General features: G+C 33.0%; 2 protein-coding genes across 7 annotated transcripts in view; both read right to left on the reverse strand.

Annotated features, from left to right (window-relative positions):
- The window catches only part of LOC135831630 (very low-density lipoprotein receptor-like), a 161,157-nt gene extending 151,301 nt beyond the window's left edge, over positions 1-9,856 (reverse strand). For all 6 annotated transcript variants that reach the window (XR_010556213.1, XR_010556212.1, XM_065344267.1 and 3 more), the window contains exons 1-2: positions 9,511-9,856; positions 3,858-3,989 (exon numbers count right to left, since the gene is read on the reverse strand). Coding sequence is in view for 4 of the 6 variants with exons in the window: in XM_065344267.1 (XP_065200339.1) it covers positions 3,858-3,989; positions 9,511-9,589 (211 nt within the window). In the remaining 2 variants the exon portion in view is untranslated. The remainder of the gene's footprint in view (positions 1-3,857; positions 3,990-9,510) is intronic.
- A 733-nt stretch (positions 9,857-10,589) lies between these two features.
- On the reverse strand, positions 10,590-22,987 carry eEF2 (eukaryotic translation elongation factor 2). The gene is made up of 15 exons (XM_065344269.1): positions 22,834-22,987; positions 22,000-22,408; positions 21,506-21,714; positions 21,310-21,434; positions 20,801-20,909; positions 20,466-20,726; positions 19,467-19,568; positions 19,255-19,393; positions 18,907-19,184; positions 18,648-18,827; positions 18,361-18,570; positions 11,677-11,859; positions 11,455-11,587; positions 11,033-11,157; positions 10,590-10,926 (listed from the first exon to the last, which is right to left on the reverse strand). Exons 1-15 carry the CDS (start codon positions 22,834-22,836, stop codon positions 10,858-10,860), a joined length of 2,535 nt encoding a protein of 844 aa, XP_065200341.1. The 5' UTR covers positions 22,837-22,987; the 3' UTR covers positions 10,590-10,857.
- Positions 22,988-23,227: the final 240 nt, after the last annotated feature.

Raw genomic sequence — 23,227 nt, forward strand, 5'->3', positions numbered from 1 at the left:
AGTACGTCTTATCTGACCACACGAGAGTCATGATTCTAAGCTGATAAGTTTACGATGAGGGTACATCACTCAAGTGTACTTCCCTTCATCTTGAGATACCCTATTGATCCGATCAAAATGAGAGTGGAAAATTTGTGGGTAGATGATCTCACAACACGTATTTTGGTAAACAAGTATACGATCTAAGATCAATTTTAGGCACAGTAGTTCGTTCATAATGAGATGATTTTTGATCTGTTTAAAATTCAAAATAAGCAATTCATTTTTTGGAAACAATGCTAGGCAGCGAAAGTGTGAGTCATCAAGGTCAACTTTACGACCAAGACATGACATGGACTGAAATCCGCCTCGAATTATTTTCTACTGATGAGGAGAAGTCTTACGAAAAACATTCCATGAGAGATGACGAGACGTTACAAATAAAATCCGAATTTTTTCACAACTTCTAAAAAAAACCATAACTTTCTCACGAATATATCGTGACAAGAGACATTTCAATATGGGCTTACATAAAATACTGCTTCAACTTTTCAAACAAAAGGTGGAAAAATTTAAAATTTTCCCATGAATTTTTAAAAGAGAAAAATTTGTTGAACTTAACACGTGTTCTTTTTTTTTTATCAAAGAGCTATAAAGCTCTTCTTTGTAGCTACAATCTCTTACTCAAACATTCAGAAAAAATTTTACGAATAAAAAAATAAAATTTACAAAAAAAACAATAAGCGAGTATTTTTCAATCGTGGAATTTCACACTTGGAATATTCATCTGCCTCTGCCATAGAAATTTATGTAAATTTGATATCAATATGACAGATAAAAAATGTCTATTTCTGTTTATATTCGATAGTTCAATTTTGGAATAGAAATAAAAAAAAACAAACGTAAAATTTGAGTCTACAAAATTTTATCATTCGCCACGATGCCACAAACATATTGAAATTGGGAAATCAAAAGAAACGATACGAAATAACTTTTTTTTGGTTTAAATTTTTCCGACGTTTCGTTTTGTTTTGAAAAGTTTAATTAGACAACTTCGGACACTTTCTAATTAATGAAAAAAGAATCCCCATTCGAATTGTAAGAATTAATTAGAGAAAATACTAAAATAACAGACAGAAGGTCTACGATATTTTTTTCCCTTTCAAAATATACACAGCATGTTTTTCGTTAAGCAGAACAGACTGAATCAATGTACCTAATGGAATAACGTACAATATAGGTATCAAAATATACAACGTATAGGTAAACGAATGACTAAAAGCATACAGGAAAAAATACATAAGAGAAAAGAGTATATGTACGCAATATCGTCAAAAATCTGTTTACTGAAAAACTAAACCCGATGATCAAGTTTACGTAACTGCTCCCTTTTCTTCTCTTTATCTCGGTGTAATATTTTCGATTTTCACGTTTTTACACGTACATACATACAGCACGTAGACGCAGCTGTAGCTAAAGTTATCGACTGTGCGCAAAATTTTTTCATTTTGTCACTTATAAGTGCAAAGTAAACAAGTGACTTATTGCCAAAACGTGATTACGTTGTTGGCCGTATATTTTAGATTTGTTTTTTCTCTTTTACGTAGGCTGTATACGTAAAGGTGTACTTCCTGAATCGTCGTATGATTTCATATTTTGACCAGGTAGGTTGAAATTAAATGGTCAAAAATCGAATTTTTTTGGTAAGGTATTCGTCGAGAGAAAGATGAAAAAAATGATGACATTATGTTTTCAAGGATAAATTGAACGGTATATGAGTAACATGAGATAATCGCATATTCATCGCATCGTTCGGTGGCCGAATTTTATTCGGTCCTAAAAAATCAAAGAATAACCGCAAAACAATTCTCAATTCTGTTCCAGACAAAACTGGCAAAATATTAGAAAGTTTTTTAAAAAATGGCGGGAAAAATTATAAGTTATTCCTAATGCAAATGAATACATTACGAAAAACGTCAAGTTAAACGACTGAACACAAATTAGAATAATTTTCATTTACGTAAAATTGACGCTCATTTTTGAGGATTTTATGCTTACGAGTATGTGACCTTTTGAAATTTTATTATTATTTTCAGGAAAAGATTGGAAGTTTTACAATTCCTAAAATGTACTAAACAGTGGCTGAATTCAAACAAATAAAAATAGCAGTTTAAATTTTTTAAAAAAACACAAACAATTACTAAAGTATTTTTTTTTAAATCATGAATATTTGAGCTTCTAAGAGGAAAATTTGAAAAAAAAAGATTTTTTTCGACACTAGAGTCTACAATACTTATTGTTTCAAATCTCTAGAGGCTCCGACTGCATTTACAATTATAAAATTTTTGCTAAAAAGAAACCATTCAAGATGAGTTTTAAAATTCGATCTTTCAAATATTTCGCAAGAATCGTAGTAAAAGCTAGGGTACTTCTCAAGGGTCATTCCCCGTCAATTGGACCAAGAAGAGGTAGGGGGTCCGGCGATTTTTTTGAAATTTTTCCTGTGGAAAGACCTTCCGAAGGGATGACCAATGGCGCAAATCGCAGCCCTCTATCCCATTTTTAAAGGCAGCCAGGGGGTGTCAAGGTTTTCAGTGAACCTAAAATATCATCCATTTCAGCAGTGGATTACTCGATAACCGCGGTACCTACCAGAATGGAACATTTTCCCATAGTTAGGGGTTTTGAAAGGCTTTTTGGTGATATCATAAAAATCAGTGTTGCCACATTTTTTCGTACAAAAAATTAGCTCAAAAAGTTTCGAAACGTAGTTTTTATATCGTTCCGACTCTCAAAAATTCTGAAAAAAATATATTATGGACAACTTTTCATGCTGGACAACATATTAAAAAAATTGGGATGGTAACATGTTGCAAAATTGATTTAAAAAAATTAAAAGTTTGCAAAAAAATGCAATTTTTTGATTTAAAACATGAAAAAAAGTTTTGATAGGCGAAGTTGACCCATTTGACATATATTTTTACGTATCTGTTGAAAAAGTTGAAAAAACACTTTCACTCGATGAAATAAACTCCTCACAAAAAAATCAAAATTCGAAAAGATTCAAAAAATGAACGAATTTTTATTTTTTTTGTTATGAGTGTAATTTTTATCAATTTTTTCATGAAATACGTCAGAAAGAGGTCAAAATAAGACAACTGAATAAATTTAAACTTTTTTTGATGTTTGAAATTGAAAATTGAATTTTTTCGAGTTTTGATTTTTTGTGATGGGTTCATTTCATCGAGTGAAAGGAGTTTTTCAACCTTTTCAACAGATACGTAAAAATATGGGTCAAATGGGTCAACTTCACCTATCAAAACTTTTTTTCATGTTTTATATCAAAAAATTGCATTTTTTTCGCAAACTTTTAATTTTTTAAAATCAACTTTGCAACATGTTACCATCTCAATTTTTTAATATGTTGTCCAGCATGAAAAGTTGTCCATAATATATTTTTTTCAGAATTTTTGAGAGTCGGAACGATATGAAAACTACGTTTCGAAACTTTTGAGCTAATTTTTTGTACAAAAAAATGTGGAAACACCAATTTTTATGATATCACCAAAAAACCTTTCAAATCCCCCTAACTATGGGAAAACGTTCCATTTTGGTAGGTAATCGCGGTTATCGAGTAATCCACTGCTTAAATGGATGATAATTTACTCATAGGTTCACTGAAAACTTTGACACCCCCTGGCTGCCTTTAAAAATGGGCTAGAGGGCTGCGATTAGCGCCATTTGTCATCCCTTCGGAAGGTCTTTCCACAGGAAAAATTTAAAAAAATCACCGAACCCCCCTACCACTTCTTGGTCCAATTGACGTGGAATGACCCTCAAGCTAATTATTCCCTTGAAAAATTTTCCAAATTTCTTACCTGTACAAAGCGATGGTTTTTCGTCGCTGTTATCTCCGCAATCGTTTTCTCCTTCGCATACCCACGCCCAAGGTACACACCGTCCATTATCGCAGTGATACTGTCTCTCGAGACATCTTGGAAATGGTCGATCTAAGACAAAAAAGGTATACATACAAAAATGAATAAAAATGACGAAACGGCAAAAAATAAAGTTAAAGTAAAACCTCCGAAAAACTAGAGGATTTTTTTCATTTTATTATAACGTCGAAAAAAGAACATTTTTCATTTTGACTTTTTTTGAGTACGTAAGAGTATAATATGCGGCAGCGGTATTACATTAACGTACACAGGCGTGCAGATAACAACAACATCGGATTGAAATGCGTAAATATGCCCAGTTTATACACAGACAAAATATTTTTACTCTTGAAACGTATGTATTCGTAACCGTGGGCGTATTCTATATATGAAACTAATGACCCAACATGTTTTACGTTAAAGTTTTTCATTCTACAGTGACCCATATATTTTCCCTTTCTCATACAGCGAAATTGTGTATATTTCTTATAATCAAACCGAAAGTAAAATGTTATAAACTTTTCTTTTTCAAGTAACTATTTACAGTTCCATATACCATACCATGAAGATGGACGATATTTTAAATTCGTGAAAATTATTTTGACAGCGAATAAAAACAAATTTTTTTATAGGCAACAAAACTATATATCGGTATTAAATTTACCATAAAAATACCATAATGTAACATCTGCTAACATAAACAATCTTCAAAACATAAAAAAAAAAAACACCGAAGCTCAACTTTTTACATCGTAGAAATTACCAAACGAACGTAATTACTAACATCGCGTACAAAGAGCAAAAAGTAAAAAAAAAAATTAATGAAACAGAAGGAGAAAAAAAATCATCAAAAAGGCTTCAACAATTTTGTGAAAAGAATTAGCACTTGGAAGATTTCTTTTCAATTATTTTACTTCTAATATAAAATCAGCCGGCAAGAATTCGGACAATAAAGAAATTTTCCAACGTTCGTATATACCTATTAGCGTCGTCTTAATATTACACCATCGGGCACGACCCTAACACCAAATTCTCTGCTAAAATTACGCTTTGAGAATTTTTCATTTGGTTCGAATTCTAACCCCGCTCCACTCGTTGCTCTCCTATAGTCCATTCCGGTATAATTTCAAATCGCCTCGTTTGCGAAAAACAGATCAAACGGTTTTGCTTTTTCGCCAAAAAATCAAAAGCTTTCTCGTCACAATATTGTGAATGGAAAATCAATTAATTAACCGAAATTTTATAGATGAATAATTAACTTTTCGACGTTCTGTATAAACGAATACTATGGTATATAATCGTTTTACTTCAACCACCAATAAGAAATCAATGGGTTGCGAATAGAAAACGGCGAAATTAAACGCGCGAACGGCGCTTCGCATCAAACAATGGAATATATTTCCATTTGAAATTTTTGCCATTCTTGTTTCCAATAATTCCAATATACGAATGTTCTTCCATCAACGTGAAATTTTCGCGATTCGGTGTTCCGCGATACGAAAGACACAATTCGATGGAGGAAATTTCATACTCGAGTTGCCAATCGTATACAAGGCGTGTGGTTTTTTTTCTTTTCAAAACAGCATGCAACATCTTATGGAAATGTCGATTGTTGCAATAATGGTAAAAAAGAATGCACTTATGACGAACAGGTGTCAGTGGTGGGTATAATGTGTAGGTATGCTGAATTGCTGAGAATATTAAACTGATGGACCTCAAAAAAATCAACTTTAACAAGCTACACATTTCTTATTCCATATCCTTGAATCAAAAAGTAGAACCCACGGTAGAATAAGAGAGAGTGGGAGGTAACTTTAGTAACCAAAAAAGGCCAAAACAGGAAACAAAAATTATGCAACTAAAAGGTAATCAAAAAAATTACAAGACGTGAACATTGAGAAAAGCATTTAAACGTAGAAAAAAATCATTAAAAAGCCAGAATATTTCAATTAAAAAATTATAAAAAAACACACGAAACAATAAAAGTTTCAGTTGAAACATAATAATGAAACTCGATTGGGACTTTGACAATTTTAGTAAGAAGCAGGCCTTTTTGGCAATTACTGGCAAAAAATCATACCTTATCCAAATTTTCGTCAGAATAGTTGGCGAGACTATATCGAAACCTTTCGGTAATAAAGCAAGACTTTTTGAACATTTTTGACATTAAAGTGAGAATTTTTGGCAATTTTAGGCAAAAAAGTGAGATTTTGACAATTTTAATAAAAAGCAGAGCTTTTAGCTTTTTTTGACAAAAACGTGACAATTTTCAGAACTTTTTGGCAAAAAAGCAACTTTTATTAGCAATTTTTTGGCAATTTTTTGCATTATCAGGTAAAAACGTGAGATTTTAGCAATTTTGTAAAAAGCGGGATTCGTTAATTTTTTGCAAAAAGCAAGACTTTTTGTAAATTACTGGCAAAATACTGATCATATTTCTTAACAATTTTTGTCAATAAAGTGAGATTTTTTTACAACTTTTTGGTAAAAGATTGGACTTTGTTTGGAAAATGTTGGCAAATGGCGAGACTTTGACATTTAAGTAAAAAGGTGAGGCTTTTTGGCAATTTTTGGCAACAAAGCGAGACATTTGAACAATTTTTAGAAAAAAGTGGAAACATTTAGAATTTTTCAAAGGTAACACTTTCTGGCAATTTTGAAAAAAAGCAGACTTTTTGCTATTTCTGGCAGAAAACGAGAATTCAACAATTTTAGCCAAATTCAGGGATTTCTGCGTCAGGAGCTTCTAGATTTCTGGATGGGTGATGCACGTTTTTAAATGGTTGATTTTTTAGCAAGTAAAAACTAATCGATTAAAAGATACACCTAGGAGGCTCGGAGCTGCAATGCTGGGAGGGCTCAAATTTTCATTTTGAACAAACTCTGGTTTTCAAAAAATTATTTTTACATGCAAAAATGGAAAATATTGAAGCTCTTTTCAACATTTGGATAGAAAGGAGTGCCGGAAGTAATGAAGAGTTGAAAGCTTTTAGAAGGCAGATCTTTAAAAAATATTAAATTTTTAATTTATTTCCATTTATAGTTGCCTACTTAGATTATGATAAAATACATCTCCCTCTTTCTTCCATTGTAAAATATTTTCCGAAGTAAACCAACTTTTTTGATCCGAACAAAAATATCCAATATTAATAGTTTTGAAACCAGAATGTCGAGGATAGTTATGATGGGGAGGGGGGAGGGAATACAATCTGACGTATGTGCTTAATATGCTCCAATAACTGCCACCCCTTCTTTCTGCACTTTTTTATTTCAAAAGAAACAAAAATTGTTTCAAATTTGAAATTCAATACATAGCATCATTAAAATCAATAACTAACACTAAAATAAGTTTTTTGGGCTTGGAAAATGTCCATCATAAACTAGTTTAACATTATGTATGTGCCCACTTTTTTGGGAAATTTCATCAATTAACATTTCAAATCAAATTTCCTCGAGAAAGTAGACACAAAAAATACTGTGCGCGAAATTTCATGACACCATATAATACATATGTCCTACCAAGTGAAGTTTTACAATTAGTTGTCCCGATATGCTCTCAACTTTCAACCATAACATCCAAAGTAGCCCTACGGGTAACATTTTTGGGGTAAAGAATCTGGAAATTAGAAGGAAAGAAACCTAACTACAGAGATGGTCTATCAATTGACCTCGTAGTTTCGAATTTACAAAATTATTGGAAAGTGTAGCGTTCAAAGTAGCTCCCACGTGGGAGTTACTTTGAGCGAAAAACGAAACTTTTGACAAGCGCTGAAGTGGTTTATAATATACTGGGAGATTTTTTTTTCTCCTAATGAACATTATACCAGAAAATCTGGTAAAATCCTAGCCGAAAAGTTCCGTCAATTTCAAAGCAACGAGGAGGAACATAGATGGGAGAGGGAATGAAATACAACGATGGAGCGAAAAACAGGAAAATATCGTAGGTTGACTTCTCACAGTAACAAATTTTAAGCATCAAAAATAATTTTTTAGTTTAAAAATTGAATACACCATCGTTTCAAGATTTCAAAAATTCAAAAAATCTTTACTGAATAGGTAGTTCAATAAAATTTCAGACATCAAAAATTGAAAAATTACACCAAAAAATTCGAAATCCAATCAAACCAAAATATATAAACTGCTGATAATAAAACATACAACTATCATACAACAAACATTTAACGGTAAAATGACTTCGATAACGATACAGGTAAAAGTATCCATTACTTGCACTTAAATTTAGAATTTCAGGTGCTATCAAATTACGATTTTATGAACAAATCAACGTACCCATCGATTCCAGTACATGATGTACATAGATAGAGATACCTATAACTGATAATGCTACAAAAGAAATAAAAATACGGATTTTCCCAATTCGTCTAACCGATAAAAATTTATCATCTCGAAGTTCCGAAACTCGTTATTGTGTATTATCCGAATAAAATCGTTTTCAATGGTAAAAAAAAGAAAATCCAAAGGAAGGAAAAAATCAACTAGTCATTCGTTAGGATAACTTCTGATTTAAATCCGCAATTTTAAAAATAATCCAGGTAGGTACTTAACGATGGTGTTAGGTGTGAATGAAACCTTATACAGAGAGAGAGAGAAGACTTCGATTCATAATAAGACCAGGTCCACAGGTGCAGGTATACACTATACAATACGGTGACGAAACATCAAGCTGTTTAGCAGATGATTCGATTACCTCAGTACCCGGCATTGTAATGTAATAGATTATAATTATAATTAACAATATTATTAAATCAGTTCCGTATAAATCACTAAATGCATATTGTTTTTCTAACCGGGATAGGTACTTAGTAAATTAATTAACTCGCTAAAATAATCTTTATCTACGGTGGAAAACAATTAAAGCCACTCGTTTTCTAATAAACTCACCCAAGATGTTATTCATCTCTCTTCTTACACCATGTAATTCTTTCAATGAACACTCAAAATTTAACGATCAAAACAGTTGCTACATCCCAATCTCTTAGACGTCACACATTTAGTCATATCAATAACTAATCTTGCATCATTCTAAATCAATTTAACCCAAGTACACTGAACTTTCACGCTGACAACCTGTACCGGTTCACTACTGAAATAGGTACCTAGACCTACTACACACCGAACGAGAATCACACACTCAAAAAAACACTATTTACCTTGACATTTTTCAATTTCGAGCTGAAACCGATACCTTTCCACATTTCGAAACTAATAGGTACCTACCTAGTACCTCTACCTACCTAACTTGAAAACTCTGCAATAATTCACCAAACTAGAACCATTCGGTTCAGGTTCCAATTCCTTCATTCCTACCTACGTACGTATGATTTTTTTCTACCATTCTATATTATCTAAAACATGTAAACTCGTGAACCAGCAACTTTGTAACAGATAACAGATTCGCGAATTCGAATTATTCTTTAGGTGAATGACACAACGCTCGTATTGGTTCTTCCTTCCCCTGTAGATTTTTCAAACGTGCGAAAGCATCAACGATATCTTCAGTTTCACAGCACGTTGCATCCAAACCTAAACCAGTATTCGCTAACTTATCGTAATACAAATTTGCTCAACTTACTGGTATTATTATTAGCGTACACACTGAGACATCCGATACACAAAATTAGAAACAAATTTAAATTTAAATGAAACACCATTTTATTAGAAATGCAGTAAGAATCGGACTACACGTGGCCGCAAATAAAGTAACGATCACTTTGTAACGCGACAACACCACTAAAATCCGACCAATGAGCTAATACAATGAGTAATTTTCCAAATTAATTAACTACTCTAAATTTATGAAAACCCACAACCGTTAATCGCGAAACCGAAAAACAATATCGCGTGGTAAAGCCGAAATTACGAGCACACACTTCATAACGGCCTAACTCTACCGGAGAACTGACAAATATCTCGAAGATACAAACACGCGTAAGCAACGTTCACTTCGTTCAGCTATGGCGTCATTTCTACACCGGTCACTGCGCATGCGTCACCTCCTCAAACATAAGTTTTACTGGTAGTATAACCAAATGCCTTGCTCTATGACTTTTTATCAAGTCCAATGATAAAGCTCTACGAGTACATCACTATCTTTCAAAATGAGTCAGTCTTATTGCCATTTGGTCGAAAATGGTTTCATCTCGAGGACACTCTGACATTTGATTTCGATATCTACGAAAAAAAATAACCAAATTACTTCTAGCACTTCTCATGATTCAAAACTCGAGCGACGAAAGGATAATTCGAAAATACTCATTACTTTGAAATTCTCAAGCTTTAATCTCAACAAGTTGATTAGATCGAAAAGTATCACATTCAACGTTGAAAAATCAAATAAATTCATCTAATTTTTTATGAATTGCCAACAAGCCTACAGCATCGTAACAGGGATACAAGATAAGCATGAAACAAGTTTCATAGCATTCAAGTAATTATCCACGAGACTGATCTGAACTCAAAAAGTCACAAACACCTCAAGTGTCTCTTAGGCCTAATCCAAAAATAAATAAATTTACTTCCTCGCGACCTTTCCCAAAAATCGAAATAAAAATTCTCAAAATACACGCTCGAGTTAGTAAACGTTCGTTCAACATTCAAGATTCTCGAGCAAACAACATAAGTCACCGTAACAAAAAAAAAGTACAAACCGCATTTATAAGTTATCAATTATGAATGAACATTTTTATTCATAAAATATAAAAACAATACACGCTATTTTTAATAAGTTTTTAATTTAAAAAAACAATGGTTGTAGGCGGAATTGCTTGTTGGGCTTTACATACAGAGACGCAGCCTCGATCGACTTCCAAAATTGAGCTTCAACTGCGTAGAATAGGTTTTCTTATTTCATTTATTTATGCTAACGGCGATATTTGATTTAACTTCGTTATTATTCTCGATTTATTATCCAGTAATTGTATTACAATTTATCCATATATTGTTGAAGATCGGGTAAGCCTTCTTTCAGTCCCTTACGTTTACGAGTATCCTGTAATAAACACATAACGTAACGTACAAATTAATAAACGCCGGTTCGTTCGTCTTTTCCATTTACAACACGTAAATATATGAAATATACGAATCAAATACGATACCTGAACGATGGAATACGGTCTTGAACCCAACTCCAGAGGATTACCAGGTAAGATTTGCCAATGATCGAATACACATTGTGGGAAAGCCTGCCCACCGGTATTACTACGTAAATCAGCCGTGAAACCTGTACAAAAAAAATCGCATAAAAAATTAGCACATTTCATCCCACATACGTAACACGCTACACATTGAGCGAGAAAGACGCGTTTTCAAAAACAAAAACGTACGTAGGTAAATACGTAATAATAATTAAACTTTCTTATCAATGGGGCGTCAGATAATTCTAGCAATTAAACGGTTTCGCCTTATTGGTACTTGCATCGAGTACACGATACAAATTAAGAAACTTATGTCATACTAGCTACGTTATTATTCATCGTTTCGACGAATACACGCCACATTTTCATCGTACGATACTCACCGAATGATTCGTTTACTGGCAAATATGCTTTAACTACGAACATTGGAGTACCAGCTACTTGCATTTCTTCGAAAACGTGTCCACGACGTCTGTTCAGTACTCCGTAAATTCCACCGACAGCCACTTCAGGGCACTAAACAAATCGAATAAGGAAGAAAATATTAATCAGCATTTTTTACTAATATTTTATTCGCATTATTTCATTAGTAAATAATCACGTACCTGAATTTCACACAAATATACGGGTTCCATTAAACGGGGAGCAGCCGTCAAAGCGCAAGCGTATAAACATCTACGAGCCGTTGGTATGATTTGACCACCTCCTCTGTGGATAGCGTCAGCGTGTAATGTCACATCGTGAATGTTGAAACGTACAGCACGTAAATTTTCTTCGGCTAAGACACCCTGAAATCATACGATAAAATTATACAATAATTAATACGCCGAAAAATTTCGAGTTATATTCTACACTTGACAAATCGAAATAAATTCAGAATAATTCATTAATCACAATTAATTTCATATTGAAACCGCGAAAGAATTATGTTTGTTTCATCATTAATTAATATTAAAGGCATTGATTAGAGAAATAAGTTTCGAGTAGTCGCTCAGACGTTCTAGGCCATCATTGGATTGGTGATCAATCCATCTGGTGGAAACCGCGAAAGATTTAAAATTGTATCATCATAGCGACATTAGACATTCTCGAAATTACAAGATCTACAATCGATATAAAACTAGAATATCGAACCAGATCGCTGAAAAGTTCTAAAATACTAGTATCAAATAATTCATAGTCAGACGCTTCGAGCCATCATTAAGACAAAACAATATCGTCTTTCTGGTGGAAACCGCGAAAGATTTAAAAGCTTTCTCATCATTCAATACTTATTCGAATTGTAATCGAATTTAATGGAAACAGAATTCAATAGGTATAGTATTCAAAATATTTTGTGATCAATTTTTTGCTCAGACGCTTCATGCCATCATTGAGATGAGGTCTCTCTGGTGGAAACCGCGAAAGATTTAAAATACGTCTCATCATAGCAAATTGATACAAAAGCTCCTTATTCGATTCTAACGAATTGGAAAAAAATATGAACAATCTCTATCTAATACTCGTTTGATTTAAGAAAGTAGAAAATCAGAACTTTTAACTATATTCATCAAGCTATTCTCGTGCGAACCGCAAAGAATTTCATATTAACGAGATCTTTAAACAAATCATCATGTTAGCATAGATTAAAAAACATACAAGTTATCATATTGACACAGAATTGAAAGGAAAGGAAATATTAAAAATCAAAATTTTACTTTTTCAATGAATAATAATTCGGTATTCAATCACATTGAATTTCAACGTAAGTGATTGAAATTTTTCAAAAAATCTCAGCCACCAACATTTGATTAAGGAAATAGGCTCAGTCTTGCAAATATTTCTCATCAAATAACTCATCGCGTGAACCACGAAGAATTTCAAATTCGTGTCCCAATAATGCATCATAATAATTATGTACATCAGAATACATTTAAAACCCTAAACTTCATTTTTCAAAAAAAAAAAAAAGCCTCCAACATTCGATTAAGGAAATTAAGCTCAGTCTTGAAAATATTTCTCATCAAATAACTCATCGCGTGAACCACGAAGAATTTCAAATTCGCTATCCCAATAATTCATCATAACACATCAGAATACAGGGTGTCCACTCATTTCTGGAAATGATTTTCCCTGACTTTTCCAGGTTTTCCAGACCAATTTTTCCATTTTTCCAGACCATTTTTCTCAATTTTCTATGCTCACACCGTACTTTAATTGACAAAAAATTTTTTTGGGGGGGGGGGGGTAATTTTTTTTCATAAGCTTCTCTTCGAACTGGATACTTCATCGGATATAAAAAACAGCTCAACTTTGATTATTAACTTTTCCAATTAAAAATAAATAAAACATGCATCAAAAATACCTATGTATTCATATGACTTATGAAAATTTTTCTTTTCTTTTTTTGATTTTTGAAGGCCTCAAAATGTTAAATTTGTTCATTATAAAACGAGAGACAAATTGGGCCGAGCGAAGCGAGGGCGAAAATTTTAGAAAATTTTCACTTCAAGATGCCTGAAAACGTGTTTTTTTTTAAATGCGAAGAGTGTTCATTTTTTGGTTTTTCAAATTTTAATATTGGAATGGATGTTTTTTTGAAGGAAGTTTACTCTTGAAAAAGAAAAGAGAACCGGCTCGAGCGAAGCGAGGACGGAAGCTTCTGAGAATTTGAGTTTCGAGAGTCATAAAAACGAGGTTTTTTTATGTGAGGACGAGTAGCTTTTTTTTGTCTTTTAAAATTTTAGAATATTTGAATTATGTTTTTTTTTTTTTTGAAGGAAGTTGATTTTGAAAAACTAAACAGAACAGGCCCAAGCGAGGGCGAAAGCTCTTGTAAATTTGTATGTATTTCGAGATGTTTATGAATGATGTTTTTTTCATTTTTTCGTGAGGAGTTCATTTTTTGGCATAAAAAATTGATTTTTATAATCTAGAAATTTTCATGTTGTCGTTGAAAAAGAAAAGAAGCCCGAGCGAAGCGAGGGCAAAAGCTTTTGAAAATTTGCGTTTCGAGAAGTGAAAAACAGTGTTTTTCTTTCATCACAGGTCCTTATTCAGAATTTTCAATTGATCGTTTTTTCAAAATTCCAGGGATTTTGCGTGAAAATTACGAAATTCCCTGACTTTTCCAGACCGACCGAATTCCCTGACTTTTCCAGGTTTTCCAGACCTGTGGACACCCTGGAATACATTCAAAACTCCGAACTTAATCACGAAACAGCAGAATACATTTTCAAACAACAGATTAGTGTGAAACATCACCAGATTACCATTACAATAAAACAAAAACATACGTTGTATGTATTTTCGGAGCAAAATACGAACAAAAAATAATTTTTTCAACTCAAATTTAATCATCGAATATTTATATTTTTTTCGAAAAATCTCGATCAAATTGACCTCATTTAGAAAATCATATTCAGTATTGCAATTTTTCGCCAATGATCATCGTTCGGATCACGAAGAATTTCGCACGAACAAAATATCACAATTGATCATAGAAGTGAAAAAAAAATGAAATTCAATATCGGAAATTCCAGATTTCAAAAAATCACGATAACATATTATTTTTTAAATAAAATTCAGTCTTGCAAGTTTTCATTACGCGAGTTCTTAGTGCGAATTACGTAGAACCTCATATCGATATAAACCACCCATGTAATTCATCAGAATCGTCATTGAACAGTTACCTACTCAACATTATCGTTGAAAATTAAAGTATTTACAAAAAATTACAATTGAATACATCAAGACCAAAAATTAAATTCAGATTCGCAAATATTCATCAGCTTATTCATGGTTCGAAATCGAACCACAAAGAATTCAAATCCTCCACGCGAAATTATTCATCATTTTAAAAAATGGAAGAATTAACAAAAAAATTATAGATCTCCTATCAAACATTACTAGATACTAAAACATGTTGCAAATCCATCAACTAATGATCCTGGTTCGAAATATGTCGTGAAATTTCATCACGTGACATTCAAGTTGCGAAACAATTAGTAAGTATACAAAATAAAGAAATTCAACCTAATAACTTCAACATGGTAAATTAAAACACAATAACTCAACTAGCCTATCATTCGCACCATCATCAAGATGAAACAACGTCATCTTTCCGGCAACACTAAGAAAATATAAAGAATGTACCTAAGTAACTCTAAATAAATCGCTTAATTATTTATTGAAAAACAAAAAACTGCGTTTAAAATACGTCGCTCTTAATAAATTTTAGCTCAGACGTTCCAAACCGTCATTGAGATAATCTCTCGGGTGGAAACCGCGAAAGATTCGAGATTTGTATCATCATCGCTAAACTAATACAATTTTTTCTCATCAATAATACAAGAATGGATTTTTGAACAAGGTTAGGGGATCACAGAAAAAGTTTTAGTTTTCTAAGAAATTTGCTTTCAACATTCTAAAAGTCGAAACGAAAATCTCAAAATGGAAACTTGAATTTCAGACGAGAAAGACGAGAGTTCAAGACAACTTTCTGTGGAATAATCCACCAAGAGCGTTCATAGGGACCACGATTTCATCATGATACATTTACATGCACAAAATTTTCGTCAAACAGTAAATCAAATTTCTAAGGAAATGCAAAAAAATATATCAAAAATCTAAACTCTGCAATGGTAAAAAGTAGTTGAAAATCTGAACAAAAATATTACTGAAATCGAATATCTCCATATAAAAAGAAGAGAGATGTTTACTTTGAATTTTGAATATAAAATTCAGATCAATGTTTGTCCCTTAGCTTCGTAATCATGACACAATTTCTGAGGCGCAAACCACAGAAATCGTTCGTCAGATACTCCCCATACGTTCATCATGATTAATAAAAAGTTATAAAATGGTACAACATCTGAACAAAAATAGGATACACGAAAACATAGAAAAAAGATGATGTTGAAATCGAATATCAAATTGTAAGAAGATAATATTTAGCTACTTTCAATTCAAAATATAAAATTCAGAACCGATGTTCCTCACTGAGTTTTGTAATCATGAGACAATTTCTGAGGCGCAAATCACAAAAATCGTTTGTCAGAGTCTCGCTTACATTCATCATGATTAACAAAAAATAATAAAGTGGTAGAACATCTAAACAAAAGAAGGATACACGAAAACATAACAAAAATGATGTTGAAATCGAATATCATAAAATTGAAAGAAGAAATTGTTTGGCTACTTTCAATTCCAAATACAAAATTCAGAACGATGTTGGTCCCTAAAATTTTTAAATCATGACTTCATTTCTGAAGCATGACGTGAAGAAATCTCAAGTCAGATACTATTCTCTCCTCACATTCACTATGATTGATAAAAATTAGTTAGTCTTAGACGAGCAAACAATGAAAACGTTCACATTATATACAGTCGATGCAGAACGTTGAAACTCTTGACAAACTGATTTTCAAAGAATTTCAACCTCACAACATTATAACGATCTATTAAAATTAAGTAAATCAAACTCAGATTTGCAAGTATTCATCAAGCTAATCATCGAATGAAAAAAAACACAAGAAGCTTATTCTGATCGAAGTCTATCAGTCATCATAGAACAGAACAATAAATTGGCAAAAAACGCGCTATATTAAAACTATGCTTTTGGCTAAATTTTTCATTAAAAAATATTCATTTCCTCAAAAAAGCATTGAAATACGCACATGTAATAATTCGAAAAACTGCATTCAGCTTTACAAGTAAGTATTCATCAACGAAATATTCATCGTGCAAATTACTTACGAAGAATTTCAAAGAGTGGCACATCTCATCATAGTGTAATAAAAAAAAATCAGGTATCACAAAACATGATACATCTCATGAAATACAGTAGCTAGGTACATCTAATTTAGGAAACTTGACTCAGTCTTAAGAGTGTTCATCAAGCTATTCATCGCGCGAACAAAGAATTTCAAAAATACCTACAACTCATCATAGCACAAGTAAATTAAAACGAAACGAGAAAAACTGAACACCTACTTCTTGCTTAAAAAATCTGCTAAATACATTGAATTTCATCGACAAAAATTCAAATCAAATGTACCTAATTAATTAGATAGTGTTATTAAATTTTGGAAATTGAATTCAGATCTGAAGTGAAACACAACCCTGATTAACTCACTATAGGATAACGAAACAAATTGACACGATTGACCCGAAACATAAACGAGAGATCAATCTTTCAAATTTCATCACCACTCATCGTGTGAATTACGATGAATTTCAAATCCTTGTCGCTTAATTCATCTCAATTTTGTAAGCTCATAAATTGACGCAAAATACGAAATATTGAAAACTCAGTTCTACGAATACTCATCAACCTATTCACTGTGTGATAACTGGTCACAAAGAATCTCAAGAAGAGGAAATTCGTCATAAAATAATAGGATAAATTCAATAACCCAGACTCTACAATGATATAATAAATAATTATTCTTCGACACACCTACAGACTACAAATATTATCAGCCATTGAAAAATTATGCGATTTTTTTTATTTTGAAAAACCATCTACTTACCAATTATTTTGATCGCAAAAATTTTATAAGCTTAAATTATATTGTCGAAAATACAAATCTTTCAAAAAATGTTTCATTTAATGCATGTAATTTAAATGTAGACCTCAAAGAATGTCAAGATAAAACTCACTCATCATAGGATGACAGAATAAATTTGGGGTATTCGTCAATCTATTCATCGTGAGAACCACAAGAAATCTCAGAATTACTCAACAATTCATCAAAAATTGATAGAACAAATTTAGCATCCTACAACTACGAGGGTTAGTATCATTTCATGTTCAGATGGAAATTTTTAACATTTAGGACATGACCTTAAAATTGAAGCTGAGATTTACAATTCATCATAAAACAAACAAAATGTCATCACATCTAGTAATGACCTCACAACCACTATGATTTCACTCAAATCGTCATGACAAAAAAATTGAGGAGTGGCGATTGATTGAGAACAAAAAAAAATATCAAGTCAAGATACGATAACACATTGTCACGAACATTACAATATTGTATCATCGCAAAAATACTTATATCAACTACTTCGTTAAAACTGCTCAGCCATAGAACAATTCAATTATTGAACGTCCCAAATTTAAAGAGAAAAAAATTGAACTCAGACGCTTCAAGCCATCATTAAGATACAATCTTTCTGGTGGAAACCGCGAAAGATTTAAATAACGTCTCATCATAGTATAAAAATCACATGCAAAATCGTAAAATCAAAAAGACTAAAACAACATCTAGCATAAATCGTTTTCATATCAATAACATACATACCTCTTTGGTAGCCCATTGGAAACCGGCTACGACTGAATCTTTAATTTCGTTCAAATATTGTACTCCTTTTGTGCAATCGACCAAAAGATTTGGTCCAGTACCGTCAGGACCGAAAGCCCAGATTTTTCTAGCTTCCGTAACGTCGTATTCGTATTTTTCACCAAGATAACGAGCACGACTCTTGAAGTCGTCTCTGGGGTTAACATTGCCCTATAATTGTAACAAGAAACTATAAATATTCGCGAACGCAACACTTATGAACTTGAAAGTAAATGTAACGTGCGTACGTCATCAATATCTTCGGCGAGACCTTCTGGGAATGGAGTAGCTTTCATGAATAAACGATTGTGCTTGTTGGGTGATTTCGACAAACACATTTGATCGGATTCTTCGGTGACTGTTTCACGATACGATACAACTGGATCGGATTTCTTGATTGGTATGCAAGCGTGATCTTCTTCTAAATCCTGAAAACACACCCCGCAGTAAATTAGTATCAGCTAAAACGAATGATAAATCTACTAATAGCATCCAAAGTATACGTACTTTTAAGCAAATTTCCAAGTGAAGTTCACCAGCACCAGCGATAATGTGTTCTCCGGATTCTTCGATGATACATTGCACCATAGGATCGGATTTAGCGAGACGTTTCAAACCTTCGACCAATTTTGGTAAATCGGCTGGGTTCTTGGGTTCGACAGCAACTCTGACGACGGGAGATACACTGAATTTCATTACACGCAAGTTGTGAGCGTCTTTGAAGGTGGTGATGGTACCAGTCTTGACAAGAAACTGATCCACTCCGACCAAACCGCAAATGTTACCTAACAAAATGGATAAAAATTATTATTTTGACCAGAACATGCTAGTTATTCTTATTAGGAGTCAACTTACCGCTAGGCACATCTTCGATGGCTTCAACATAACGTCCCATCATCAAGATGGTTCTTTGAATAGCTTTTTCGTATAAATCTTCTTTCTTTCCGGGAGTGTAATTGGGTCCCATGATACGAGCTTTCATACCAGTGCATACCTATCATTTAAAATATACATTTGTTAGCGATTCATTGAATGAAAATTTTTCTAACATCAGCAAATATGCTTACTTTTCCAGCGAATACACGACCGAAAGCGTAGAATCTACCTTTGTCGGAAGTCGGTACCATTTTTGACACGTACATCATCAAGGGTCCGTTGGGATCGCAAGTCTGTGGGATAAACAACGACAAATCTTAAATGAGGGAGTTCAAAACAACAATCAATTAATCCAGACAAAAATTTATAATTGAATCTCAGATGGCCGTTCTTTTATGTCATCAATATTCAATTCAGAACAGGTCTGTGAAAGAACAATCATCATTGAAATATTACAAAACAGAAATTTTTTCAAAATGAAATGGGGGAAAAAATCAATAAAGAAATAAAATAAAAACAAACGTTATTTTAAAAACTTAATATTCGTCATATCTAGATGAATCTCAGATGGCCGTTCTTTAATGTCGTCAATATTTAATTCAGAACAGGTCTGTGAAAGAACAATCATCATTGAAATATCACAAAACAGAAATGGGGGAAAAAATCAAAAAAAAACTAAAATAAAACCATGAACGTTATTATAAAAAATTATGTAAAATTTATCATATTATGTATCTGGATGAATCTCAGATGGCCGTTCTTTAAGATCGTCAATATTCAAATCAGGATTTGTGTGTGAAAGAACAATCATCATAGAAAAATATGCATGCAGAAAATTGATATTGAAAGAAAAAATGTTTGTAACAGGCCTATTGACGAAACAATAGAAGACATAACATAAACTAAAAACGAAAAATGCTCATTTCAATGAAAAAAAATCTCAGATGGCCGTTCTTTTATGTCGTCAAATTAAATTCAGAACAGGTCTGTGAAGAACAATCATCATAGAAAAATATGAAAGTGCAAATTTCGTTCCTTATATTCAAGTTCATAATACGATAAAAATTACCGTTACACATACATGATTAGATTACACATACGTCATCAATATTACAAATTGAAAAGAAAATCGAACAGAAATATTTATAATAATCGTCGAAGATAAGAATTTATCGAATTAAAAAAATTACCTTGATAGCAATAGCAGCTTCGTCATCGTGAGGTCCTTCGTACAACATTTCCATTCTGTATTTTTGAGCAACGACGGGAGAAGGTAAGTGGATGGCTATCATCTGAAGTAAAGCTTCACCAGCTGGCAACCACGAGCGCATAACAACTTTCAATAAAGCTTTTCCATCTTTCTCTTTATCTTCAGGTCTCAACGAAATTCCTAATTTTCCTAATAAAACATCGGTTTCTTCTTTTTTGTAATTCATAATGCAGTCGAACAGCTACAAAAAACAATAACACCGATTAATATGACGAGGAACATTAATAAGAAGAAAGCAAACCGAAAAATAATTACTTTAAAAATGGGGTCCAAAATGTACATATTGAATGAACGTTTGTTTTCTTCGTCTTTTTGCTTGGCCCATTTCTTGGTTTTAGCGTTGAAGAAGTTTTCTCCCCATAAACTGAAAAATTAAACGATCAAGTTCAATTGGCGGAATATCCAATTTACGTAATTACTATTTAAGACGGTTTCATTATCTCAGTCGTGGAGAAGGGTAAATAAAATGGTTTCATCATCATTATTCAATGCAGTAAAATCATCATAGATAACGAAATAACAAAATATAACACATCGAGACTTCCACACATCCACTCAACGATGAAGTACCATCGTCAAAGAACACAACTACTAAAGCTTCACGTGAATATTTTCACACAAAATTATAAAAATTAATCAAATACGGTTTCTTCAGATGGAGAAGGGTTAATAAAAGGCATCGTCTTCATATCAATGCTCAGATTGCTTTGATCATCACAGAAACCTAACAAATTGCTAAGAAATGGGACTACAAAAGAACATACCGATTCATGAGCTTGACGACATCGATTTTGAATTTTTCTGCGTACATTTCAGCGAACTGTTTTAATGTGAAGGCCCATCCGTGTAAACCAGATCCAAAACCAACACTACCTTTGCTAGGGTCAACCTACATACGACATGAATTTAATATTTATTCAAAATTGAGCGTAATTTCATTCATTTGGTATATATACTTACGCGGACTTCACCCATGGGGCCACCATCATCGTTATACGTGGCAATGATTACGTTTACGTTTTCAACGATACGTTGGAAAGTTTGGAAAAGATCTTCGGGTTCCAATTGCAATTCCAACAACGCACGGTCCATTTTGTTCATGAACAAAACTGGCTTAATACGTTCGGCGATAGCCTGACGTAATACGGTTTCAGTTTGTACACACACACCTGTCAATACATTACGTTAGAAAAATAAAACACCATCGAATACAAAATTGAAATACACCTATCAATACTGTTGAAAAAATGTATCATCGTAATTCTGACAATATTACAATCGAACATAAGGATAGAGGTCCTGTAACAGCGCCACAAATCACGATGACTTTGATCTACTTCCATATGCACCACCAATACTATTATCGATCGCCACAGAGTTATCTGCACGAACTACAGCAAGGCGCTTATGTGCTGGAAGAATGAGAAAAATTGCTAGCATCAAATTCAACGTACCTGAAACGCAGTCTACTACGACTAAGGCTCCATCGGTTACACGAAGAGCGGCTGTTACTTCACTAGAGAAGTCCACGTGCCCGGGTGAATCGATCAAATTGATTAAAAATCCTTTCTCGGTTTTATCACGTTGATCGGGATCTTTGATGAAGACGAGATCTTTGTCTTCTAATTCAAAAAACATAGATATGGCAGTTGATTTGATGGTAATACAACGTTCCTGTTCATCTTTTCTTGTGTCTGTGAAACGTGTTTCTCCAGCTTTTGCGCCGGCGATGATACCAGCTTTCGATACTAATGAATCGGTCAGTGTGGATTTTCCATGATCTACGTGAGCTATTACGGACATATTTCTTATGTTCTTCTTTTTGTCCATCATGACACGGATTTCGTCGACCGTAAAGTTCACCTGAAATGAAATACGAAGATTAGTAAAGCTAGCACTTGAATCACAGGAAAATATTTTAAAGCGAGGCGTTTAAATTCTTCTTACTTGTCCCAAAATTACCCATCTTAAATATTGAACATTGCATCAAGAGATGAAATAAGCCCCACATCAAAAATAAAAAAAAACCGTCACGATGGTTAATTAAGCGAACACATTAGGCGAAATAATTCCGCGAGAAATTTACAGAAATATTAGTACAATGTGAGGTGAAAAAAATAACGTGTAAGGCGACATATTTTATCATAAGAATATGCATTCTTTCGGCACGTTGTCCACGCCATGCCGCAAAAACACAGAAGCCAAATAACCGAAGATTTAGAGGAATACAATTAATGGGAATGGTTCAGGAGAGCTTACGGATGTATTTGAATGAATGAATTACTCACCATTTTGATGTTTTTTTAATTCACTGTTAGAAATAAAATCAAACTATCGATTCCGAACGCTGGACTTCACAAAAAAGAAAGCATTCACTGCCACGATGACCGAAGACCAATCACGCGCCACCAAGACAAAAAGGCCTGCATCAAGAGGAAGAAATTCCTTTCTTTATGATTTCTTTAGTTTCTTTTTTCTCCGCATCACCATCGTTGCGCTGCTTACTTTGATAATTTTTTACCTATTTAAAAACCTATTTCGTGTTTTGAATTTAATTTTTTTTTAAACAACAAGTCGACCAGTTGCGGATAATTCCGCAACAAATTCTACATAAAATGTAGATACATGACGTCATTGTGAAAATAATGAATTTCGTGTCAATCAATTCTCCATTATTTCATA

The sequence above is a fragment of the Planococcus citri genome, chromosome 1, assembly GCF_950023065.1.
Source record: "Planococcus citri chromosome 1, ihPlaCitr1.1, whole genome shotgun sequence".
Classification (NCBI taxonomy): domain Eukaryota; kingdom Metazoa; phylum Arthropoda; class Insecta; order Hemiptera; family Pseudococcidae; genus Planococcus; species Planococcus citri.

Bases quoted from the DNA above. Each gene is read 5' to 3' on its own strand.
- eEF2 (XM_065344269.1), bottom strand. The intron at 20,727-20,800 runs GTAATTATTTTT...TGTTTTTTGTAG, and splicing joins TTTTGGACCCCATTTTTAAA to CTGTTCGACTGCATTATGAA. The intron at 10,927-11,032 runs GTATCGTATTTG...TGTTTATTACAG, and splicing joins GACCGTATTCCATCGTTCAG to GATACTCGTAAACGTAAGGG.